This window comes from Gouania willdenowi, chromosome 24, assembly GCF_900634775.1.
Source record: "Gouania willdenowi chromosome 24, fGouWil2.1, whole genome shotgun sequence".
Taxonomy (NCBI): Eukaryota; Metazoa; Chordata; class Actinopteri; order Blenniiformes; family Gobiesocidae; genus Gouania; species Gouania willdenowi.
In genome coordinates, this window is record NC_041066.1 from 17,702,704 (window position 1) to 17,713,849 (window position 11,146).

Sequence of the window (11,146 nt, forward strand, 5' to 3'; positions counted from 1 at the left end):
CTGATAGGTTAAGAAGAGCATTGGGATGAATTATATGAACATTCTATTGACCAATTTATACAAAATAAATGTAACAAATTGAATTACAGGTATAATATCGATGCCATAGTATCCTGATAATAAATGCACACAATAAAAACAAAAAAATAAGCACAAAGTCGAGCAACTTTCAAGAAATATACATCTTCAATATGTCTTTTGACCATTCATCCATCCATTTTCTGACCTGCTGGTGCCTATCTCCAGCTCTCAACTGGCGCTAGGTGGGGGTACACCCTTGAAAGGGCACCAGTTCATCGCAGGGCAACACACACACACACATACACAGACAGATAGAAAGCCATTCACTCCTATGGGCAATCTAGAGACTCCAATCAACCTATAACAGTCACGTTTTGGGATTGTGGGAGGAAGCCAATGCAAGCATGAGGAGAACATGAAACCTCCACACAGCGTCTACCCCAGCGCAGCGACGGGAAGGAAATTGAGCATGAAAAATAGTAAATGATTTCATTATTTGCACTCAAATAACTATTTTTTACTGTTCTATAATACAACTTTTTGTGCTGCGCTTCCTTTTTAAGAATGAAAAACTCTCTTTCATGGCCCCCCGTCATGACAAAAAAAAAAAGGGAAAAAAGTGACCTTTTTTTAAAAAAAAAAAATAAATAAAAATTTGGACTAGCCTATTCTTCATTGTGTGATCAAATATTTCAGAATAGTAATAAAGCTCTTTATTAATAAAGTGCAAAGAAAAAATACATTTTCTATTTTTTAAGCTCAATGTTCAGCAATGCCCCCCCCCCCCCCCCCCCCAACTCCCTGTCACGACCCCCACTTTGAGAACCACTGCAATATGTGATTGCATATTTTATCAGAAAAAGGAATACTTTGGTTACATTGGGTTCAAGTAGAATATATATATATATATATATATAATATAACAATGAGAAACATGAACAAAAGGAATACAGTTGAGTGAAGTTAAATTAAACTAAAGTTAGGTAAAGTCAAATTGAAGCTTGTTTTTTTAATCGGTTTTGAAGAAGAAAAGTCACAATGATTTTTTACCTTTTTCAATAATATTTTTATCCATTTTGTTAAAATGTTGTCGCGATGGGAGGAGCCCTGAACATTTATTTCATTCTTCAAAGAGGGGCAATGTGAGAAGAACTCATGTATAAACAACCTAAAACATTAGTCATATTTATCAATATCATCAGCTACTTACACTTTATGCTGATTCTTCAACTGGCGAATCAGAACAGAAACTAATTATCCCTCCTAACCCCGCCCTTCCTTTGTGTTGATGACTTATTATTCTTTTATGAAATCAAATAAGTTGAACTTTTTTTAAATTACTGTATTAATCATAAAGCAACCCAACAATAATACACTGGATGTCCAAAAACTTTGATCCACCACCATTTAAAGACGACATAATCACGACACTTTAGTCCAGTTTCAATGCATTCAATTCTTTGAGATGTTTTTTTGAATACTTGCAAACTTTTAAAGTTAAAATATTAAGTCCACAGCTCTATTAAAAAGCCTCACCCAATAAATGAATAAAAAAGGCTTCATATCAAATCCACCAAACAAGAAAAAAAAAAGTATAAATCTGAACCCGCTTTGATCACGGAGTGCAGCTAAAACATCTGCGTCAAACTCACACACATCAGGAACACAACATAAACACACTCGTGTTACAGCCAAAACCTCGTTTCTGGTGGAATTCTTTCAGACTTTCGCTGGTTTCTCTCTTTGAAACTTATGTAAACACCAAACATCTTGAAGCAATTTGAATTAGCCGCATTTAGTCGTCCTGTGGAAAAAGTGCCTGAGCTTCACGAAACAACATGAGGGAAAACCCGCTGCTCGTCTAAGAAAGCCACTTTGTAGCCAATATTACACAACTGACAAATAGAATGCAAGTGTTTACGAGATGGTCTATATATGCGGCTAAAAATGACACGTAAAAGATGAAAGGCATCTCAGCTCATTTAAATGTGCACATTCAGTTTGACCTGTAAATAAACCCTCTTAGTATGTTTGTACAGTTTGAAAACCCACTTTGATTTAAAGCTCCTTTCATGTGGTTGGATGTGTTTAAAGCTGCTGGAAACGATCATTTTTCACCAGTTAAGTTCATAGTGTAGCCCTCATACTGTAGATCAATAAATCAAAGAGAAATGTACGTTGTTGGAGAAGTTTCTTGCATTGCATTGTGGGACGTAGAGTCCAGCAGTATTTTTACTTACCGCGTAATTCTTAAAATGATTTCTTGTGTCAGTGAACCCCAAAAAACGCTGCCAAAGTGACTTTTCAAGACATTTCCGGTGTTTTATTGGACTGAAAGAAACTGTTAAATAATGGAAGACGTTTATTTTGGGGTTTACACTGAAAGATTGTGATTCATTGCAGAGCGAGGCAAGATCACAGGAATTACAGGGAACAACCTGGAACCAACAAAAAAAAACCAAAACGACCATGCATTTGTCTACAGGACTCAACATCCCACAATGCAATGCAATGCATGAAACATTTCAATAAAAATGTCAATAAGAGGGTTTTTACAGTGGAAATGAACTTTTACATTTTTGTTGTTGTTGAACAAACGGTCTTTGATTTATTGATCTATGAGAGATACATTATGTCTATCTGATAAAAAATAATATAATCTTCAGCAGCTTTAAATATTAAAGAGCGACAAACTTCAAACGTCCAGAAGCAGAATTCTTGGGTCTTCGACCACGTCTTTGATCCTGCGTAAAAAAGTGACGGCTTCTCTGCCGTCGATGAGTCGGTGGTCGTACGTCAGAGCGACGTACATCATGGGTCGGATCTCAACCTGCGATTCAATCACATGTGTACGATTTATTATTATGTATCAGTTTTGGGGTTAATTACATTTTTAAATTACTGGTCTTCAATTATCCATGTTCAATTACAACTCAGCTATGATTACGGTGACCGGCATTTTTCCCAATTATAATTAAAATTACAATTATAATTTTTTCTCTGTAAGTCAATCAATTACTTTCTCAATAACTAAAATTCAATCACAATTAACAAGCCTGAAATAAATAACCCAATAAAACTTAACTTTCCTCTTGCATTATCTTCCTGTTTGCATCTCTTACTTACTTGTTGTATTGTCTTTATCATTTGTTTGTAAATGTGTGGGGCGGAGAGAAAGGTGATTTTGTATCTCTACATGTCTTGTACGTGTAGTGGATTCAACAATAAAGCTGACTTTGACTTATAACAGGTCAGTTAACAAATCATCCAATTTGTTGGAATTAAAATATTGGTATTCATATTTTTTATGTGGGTGTCAATTACTATAATTAGAAATTACTGTACTATTTTCATTTTATTTTTCATTGTCAAAAGAATTCCTTGATAAACAATTCAAAACAATGCAATTTAACTTAAAATAAATCTTGAATGAAATAAATAAAGGAATAATACAAATGAAAATGAAGCCTATTAATTTAAATTCTGGTTCTATAATAAACAATGCAAAACTGCATAATAGTTCTTTTTCTTTTAAAAGTGCAACTGAAAATGTATTTTGTGCCTTAACAATTGGACTTTAAAAAAAAAAAAAAAAACGTGATTACACTGATTTACGTCATATTTGTTTGGACCAGCAGAGGGCGGTGGTAACCCAGTGGTCGGTTGGCATGCAGATATCTTGCAGTGAAGAAGAGATGCTATGCTAGCAGACAGAACTAATAGAAAAACGTGACTTTTACAGATATTCAAGTAATATTACAGATATTCTTTTGGTGCTAAAGGGGTAATGAATCATTTATTAACATATTTAAGAGTAGAAGGCGGCCAGAAAGAAAGTATTAGCAGACTCCGCCCGCCGCCTACACTTGTGGATAGCGCCCTCTGCTGGTTAAAAAGTACTGCGATTCAATTTTCAGAAAATCGATATCAACCGTGATACCTATGAATCGATTTTTAACTGCCTTACGATTAATCGTTACATCCCTACATTTTAATAATTGTTAGCTACGTATGTGTAAGCCATAGAACTGTATCATGGTTCCTCAGCTTTGTGTTTAATTACATTGTAAATGAAAGGTTTTTTTTTATAGAATTTCCGTACCATTTACAATTGCATAGTCAATTATCTGAACTCAGTTACGATTACAACAACAACATATTTTTCAATTACAATAATGTAATCGTTTTTATTACCAATTATGCGATTACAATTATAATTGACCCCAACCCTGTCACGTATTCTCTCATTGAATTCAAAGCCGTTACCTTTCCATTGACGGCCACAGGGCGATCAAATATGCCGTGCATGCCCAGGATGGCCGACTGTGGCGGGTTAATGATGGGAGTGCCGAACAATGAGCCGAACACGCCACCATTGCTGATGGTGAAAGTGCCTCCGACCATGTCTTCAATCGCAAGATCGTTGTTTCGAGCCTGAAATCCAGAACAAAATGAGTTCCCACTGTTTGTATCATCAAGGAAATACAAGTTTTATTTACATTTAAAGTATAATTCCTGATCTTTCTAACATCATACGCAGAGTTTACGGGGCAGACGGAGCATTGCCCCTCCCAAGAGGTTAAAAAAAATGTCATTAGTTTTCCCAAATTCCTTTTAAAAAAACACAATTCTTAAATCATCAACATAATGTAACCGTCATAAATTACAGTGACTGTACAAAATATATTATTTCATTTGTTATTATTTAAAAATACAAGATATTTTTTGGCGCACGAGTCATGTGACCATCGTCTTCCCTTTAAGGCTACAGTGGAGCCTACATTGTTCCATATTTCAGTAAGTCTTAAAGCCTGAGAAGGTGAAACAGTTTTCCTGCAGTGAAACAATGCTGTAATGTTGAGATTTTTTTTTGTTTTTTAAATAAAATAGTTTTCTGTTGCTTTGATTCTAATACATTACTGTTAGTTTCATGTCACAGATGATAGTTCTACCTCAGTATAAGTTTTTAGTCAAATGGTCCCAAACTTTTGAGACTTTAGGTTGGTTCTTCTTCTGTCGTGCAATTCTTCTTCACAATGTCAACAATGTTACTAATCATTTTATTTTACATGTGGTTGGCGCAAATTTCAATACAGTCTAGATATTTCATTCTATTTTTTCTTTTGCCCCTCCCCTGGCAAGAATCTCAAACCCCGCCTTTGTCTAACAGTAGGATTAACATGTGTGAAGGTGTTTACCTTTTCTCCCAGTGCATTTATGGCTTTCTCGATGTCAGCAAAGTTCATGACTTCAACGTTACGAATTACAGGTACAACGAGTCCCTAAACATAACAGGTGACACAGGTTATCTTCAGCTGATTCAAAGTGAAACAGCAAAAACACTCATTGTTCCCACCTTTGGTGTCGCCACAGCGATGCTAATATCCACATAGTCTCTGTAGACGATCTCTTTGGTAGTGTCGTCGATAACTGTGGTCAAAGGAAGTTTAGCCAGTGTTCAAGGATGGAGGCAGAGCTGACGAGTGCATGTGTTATTTTTTTTTTCATACATGCATTAACAGCTGGTTGGTCATTCAGAGCGAGTGCAGCTGCTTTCACAAACGCAGACATAAAACCCAGCTTGAAGTTGTGCTTCTTGAGGAGGAGATCGTTATAGTTGTTCCTCATCTCCTTAATGTCACTGAAACAAGTTGGATGGTTTTATTCAGTAGAAACCAAATGATAACTGTTGCTGCTTCGTGGAGGGGTCATCCAGGCTCACCTCATGTCCACCTCGTTAAAGGTGGTCAGCATGGCACAGGTGTTCTGAGCCTCCTTCAGTCTCTCAGCGATTCTCAACCTCATGCGACTCATCTTCACCTGGATAACAAGAACATCAGTGATCCAGTTCAATCTTTGATTTTCACTCTTCGTTTAGCTGTGGTGCCAATAGTAATTAGTGTGTGTAACTCTGCTTTTAATTGTAGCAATAATGCTGATGAAGAAACTCGTCAATCAATGCGTTACCCTGCTTTCTCCTCTGATATCTGCTGCTGCTGGAGCTGCAGGAACAGGCTTCACAGCAGCGACTAAAGGACAAAGTGACAGTACATCATTATCAGTTCTTGCTGCAAATCCAGGCCTAATAAAGACATTTCAGCATTAAAGTGATATCAACCATAGCTAAGCTCTACTTCTCTACTTGTGTTCACATTTGGAATCTGGTTTCAGGATCTGTCAGCGCATATTTCACAGAGATCCTCTGATCACGATGATACTTAGTCCACGTTATAAAGACCATTACTTGGATGGGATTAAACCAGCGCTCACAAAAAAGGATCCACGCTGCAATCAAAGCACACAGTGTATGCATCTTGGAGACGCACACGCTCTGTGCACGTCTCCATAATGTTAGTGCTAAATGAATGGCAGTTTTCGGTCAACTGGTTAAGTGTACTCGCTCATTAGTGTAACAAGGTCGGATGAACTACGGTTGGGCCCGCGGAACGTCTCCGCACCGAATAGCACGTTCCCGAGAATTCAGTGAAATGACGCGGTTCCACAGTTCCCCTCCCTTCAAAAAGGTCTCGGAGAGGCTCTTGACATCCGCTCATAGAATATACATGTCAAATTGGAGGAGGAGGAGGAGGAGGAGGAGGAGGAGGAGGAGGAGAGGAAGAAGAAGAAGAAGAAGAACCTTCACCAGTAAAACATTTGTTTGCCTACTAGTACACTCAAAATCTCACTAGTGGTACTAGTAGACTGTTTTTAATTTACTAGTAGTGTAAAAGAAAAATCCTGGTAACCGTAGTACACATCATGCAAATGAAGTAAGAGGGATTACAACCAAATCCAGCTCCCTGATTGGTTATAATATTTTCAAAAGGCAATGGCAAAACTGGATTTGTTTTTCCCTGCCCCCTTATTAGCATTTACAGCTTAGTTGTACTACAAGTCACACTTTTTGTTTCACTAGTAGTACTACAGACACTTCTTGCTTTACTAGTAATGTGTACTCTCGCACTAGGAAATAGAAATGTACATGTGCTCCACATGTGAGCACTACTAATAGAGTTTAACTATGGCTGACATCACTCATCACGGCTTTTCAGACACACCCTGTTTGACTTGTGGAACCTGAGCTGGTGTTGGAGGTGTGGCCGCAGGTCTGGGAGGAGGAGGAGGAGGAGGAGGAGGAGGAGGCAGTGCTGTTGGTTCCTCTGCAGTAGAGGAAGCAGCAGCTTGAACAGCAGCAGCAGCAGCAGCAGCTGGAAGGGAGGAGAGGATCAGAGCAGGACGGGGGTAAAAATCAGGGTAATGACTCACAAAGTACACATTTGGCTTGAATGAGTCTCTACAGCGCCATTAATCTGTCCTCACCAAACACTGTAGAAGTACCGTGAATCTGAATTGAAAGTGCAATGAAGAGAACATTTATCATTATTTAAACTAGGAAAAAAATGTAAGTTGTGGGTCTCACAATTTTACCAATACTTAAGCCATATTTTTTTTCACCATCACAAACTGTATAAAGAACTTTTTTTTTTGTTTTTTTACTTGGAATTTCCTCACAAACAATTCAACAAAATTCTGCAAAAGATTACATAAAAGATGTTCACAATTATTCAATTTAAAAAAAAATGCATTATTTTACTATTCGCAAGAATAAACCATGCATTACTGTCACTACATGCAGCGTTAACCTTTGATGACATATGTAGATATGGCAGGATAAATACATTTAAAAACACACAAAAATTGGTCTCAAAATTAAGAAATTTAGAAGTAAAGATCCTGCAGGGACTCTAATCTGTCATTTATTGCTTGGATAGCGTTATCATTTACACGTGGAAGTGCAAACTCGGGCACAATAATGCTGAAATCGCCTTTTTTTTTTTTTAGGTATTTGGCCCCTGAGTGAAAATTAGTTTAACACCTATGATGTAGAGTAAAAATAAAAATATTACTGAATACATCAATATTGAACATTGTTATTTCTTTTTTTAATATAAACACAACAGAAAAAAATTGGTGGAAAAGGTTTGTTAAATGGGATTTTAAAAACCACAGAAATTGGTTGCAGATTTTAGTGGCCAAAAACGGACAAAAGAAATGGTAAAAAGGGTTCAAACTGTTAATATTGGCTTAAAAGTGGCAGAAGAAAAAGTAGGAACAATTAGTTTGAACTGGCAGATAATGGGGATGACAAATCGTGAATGTGTGCAAAAATAAGCATGAAATATGGTGAAAAGAGGTTAAAAGTGACAATTATATGTGACGTTAGGTGGGAAAAGTGGTGGAAAGGGTTTATAATTGCCAAAAATGTCTTAAAAGTGGAAAAAATGTGCAGAAAAGACATTGGAATTTGATGGAAAAGTGTCAGGAATGGGAGTAAAGTAGCAAAAATGCATTAAAGGAGCAAAAATATGGCAAGAAAAAGTGATGAAAATAGGTTCAAATATGGCAAGTTTGGTGTAGTTGCAGAAAAAGGGTAAAAATAAGCAAAAATGGGTTTTAATTGTTCAAAAAATCTTCTGTTTCTTAAAGGCCCCCTCCACTGACCCCTAGGTTGAGAACCCCTGCTCTGACAAATCAAGTGATCAAACCTCCTTTCCGGAGCTTGAAAAGCGGAGTGCCTGACTCCACCTTTCCTCCATCAGGTACCAGATGTTCCTCAATGACTCCAGCAGCTGGAGCAGGAACTGGCACTGAGGTCTGGACCAACACAGTATTTAGTCAAAGTTTTAGTAATTTATTAAAAAAAAAAACATCCAGAATGAAAAGGTTTATTACCTTGTCAGTTTCTATTTCACACACCACCTCATCTTCAGCCACTGCTTCACCCACAGCTGAAAACCATCACATCCCATTGGTGTTGGTTTCAATATACACACAAAAATACAATATTTCTAAATTCTAACCTTTCTCCCATCTCACGTCGCCCTCTTGCACAGATTCTGCGAATGCAGGAGTGTTGACTGTAACCACTTCATCCCCTGCACATAAAAAGGTCTGAGTTACTCCGAGTCAAACACTGAATACTGTACATTACAGAGAGATTAAATGATGCTTACTGTGAACAGCGGACGATTTGAAGTATCGGACGTGGTAAACGTTGGCTGCTGATGAGAATTCTCGTCTAAATTCAAGAGAAGAAAAGTTAATATTGTTTTGTGATTTCCTGTTTGACCAACATTGTGCTATAGGATAGATTCATATCTGAATCTTGGTAAAAATGAATATCTACAGCAGTAATGAAAGCTGTAAAAGAGAAACAAGAACTTACGGCTGTGATTTATTGTAAATTATGCAGCTGCGGAAAGAGGGGCCTTCAAACATTAGAAAATAAAATAAGAACAGTTGGCCTGTTGAAAGGATAAATCTGCATTCCCCTAGCATGATATCAACACAGTAGTGTCTGATTTAACATCTACTGAGTAGAAAGGCGGATTCACTCACCTGACACACGTCCTCTGAGAAGCACATTATTGGCCTGAAAGAAAACAAATTCATTTTGTTTTGCAAATAAGAAATTTACCTAAGAAACAAAAACAGCACGTTTTACACGTCTTCAATAACAAAAAAAAAAAAAAAATCCTTCCAGTACAAAACAAGGCATTTCTTAGAAAGTCAAATATGTGTGGATATGCAACGTGGAAAAAAGTCAAATGACAGTTTTTCCATTGATGTAGAATTTTTTTTTTTCACTTGGAAATGTAATTTTGTAACTGAAGCAATGTTATGTTGTATGTGCAAAACAAGCTGTTTTAGTTCGATGAGCATAATATTTGTTTGCTAGGTACGTTTCTTATTTGCAAAATGAGACCGTGTGAGTCATTAGGCGTGAGTAAAACATGTTTTGACATAGATTTAATTGCATAGAGCAGCTCTAAAAAATAATGTAGATTGGTTCACGGAAGGAACCATATGGGAGAGATGAATAAAGTGGACATTTTGGCTTTTTACAGAAATTTCAGAATAGTATGTTTAAAATAGAACATTTTTAAGAGCTTAGTTTTGCTATAAATTGGGGATGAATTAGATTTAGATGATAATGAATAGTTTCAGGAAGTGGTTTCTTAGCTGGAGAACAGATGAACAAAAGAAAGAGCTCAGACATTAGAACTTATAGTTCTGTTGAGTTGATATAACACCGACATTATCAGGGAGAAGGTGAACCATCCTAACCCGGACCTGTGGGTTTCCACCGACTCGAGCCTCCGCCCCTGGAGCTCCTAGTTCTCCGCCGGGGCTGAGGTGAGGTGAGGCCCAGCTCTGAGAGCCGTTGACCCCGAGAAACTTCTTCCAAACCTACCTGACATACGGCGGACACAGAGCGGCTGAGCGTCCGGTAAACACATCGGGGAATCATTGCGCTGCGGTCGGCTGTCAGCTGCTCGGACGGCGGGGGCGGAAGGATTGTCCCGGGAAGAGGAGTCGGAGAGACGGGGAGGAACCTCCGAGGCTGGGCGGGAACCTCCAGATGTGCGTTTTTCAAGTTTTAGTGAGTTACAGAAAACCTATTGTAACTACAACAATACATGTTCAAAAAGTATCATTAAATAACCATGAAAAGATCATTATTAGCATATCCAACACACTTTTGAGGACTTTTTTTTTTTTTTGGGGGGGGGAGTTGCAAGTCCCCTGTATTTAAATTTTCGGAAAATAAATTAACCACATTTTAGGCTTTTTGATGAAAATAGTGGCTAATATGGCAGGCAGGTTGATGGTTTGAATCCATTGAATGGCAGTTGAGTTGGATGGAGGTAGGTGTGCCCTTGAGCAATCTCTGAACTCTTAAATTCAAAATGTGACAAGTTGACTTTCTTGTTAAGCTTGTTGAAGTTAAACAAACCATGTCCATTAAAATTACAAATGATCATTTAAATAAATAAACTTACATGCTACCTTGGTATGTTTAAACCATTTTTTTTGGGGAGGCTATGGCACCTTTAATGCATTTAAAGAAAACCCCACATGATTACAAAATGTCACGTTTTATTTAATTTCACTCCAAAACAGAGCATTTTAGTCTATAAATATATTTCTTGGTGCAAAATCATACATATTATTGTACATCAATAATAGGCCCTAAATAAGAGATGGTTTGCTCAAAACCCAGTTCAGGTTCTTGTGTTTATCCGTCATTCCTGAATTTTTAATGCTATTGTCCTTCACTGGG

The 11,146-nt window shown here is 37.3% G+C and overlaps 1 protein-coding gene across 2 annotated transcripts; it reads right to left on the reverse strand.

Moving 5' to 3' along the window:
• Nucleotides 1–910: 910 nt before the first annotated feature.
• LOC114458022 (dihydrolipoyllysine-residue succinyltransferase component of 2-oxoglutarate dehydrogenase complex, mitochondrial-like) lies at nucleotides 911–10,405 on the reverse strand. 2 transcript variants are annotated; one of them, XM_028440259.1, is made up of 16 exons: nucleotides 10,277–10,405; nucleotides 9,421–9,454; nucleotides 9,248–9,290; nucleotides 9,036–9,100; nucleotides 8,883–8,957; nucleotides 8,755–8,810; nucleotides 8,568–8,676; nucleotides 7,080–7,229; nucleotides 5,989–6,050; nucleotides 5,744–5,841; nucleotides 5,532–5,662; nucleotides 5,378–5,451; nucleotides 5,220–5,303; nucleotides 4,288–4,455; nucleotides 2,706–2,851; nucleotides 911–2,115 (listed from the first exon to the last, which is right to left on the reverse strand). In XM_028440259.1, exons 1-15 carry the CDS (start codon nucleotides 10,331–10,333, stop codon nucleotides 2,717–2,719), a joined length of 1,341 nt encoding a protein of 446 aa, XP_028296060.1. In that variant the 5' UTR covers nucleotides 10,334–10,405; the 3' UTR covers nucleotides 911–2,115; nucleotides 2,706–2,716. The 2 variants fall into 2 exon arrangements, with proteins under 2 accessions (XP_028296060.1, XP_028296059.1); XM_028440258.1 differs by having other exon boundaries at nucleotides 911–2,851.
• Between the last annotated feature and the right edge of the window lie 741 nt (nucleotides 10,406–11,146).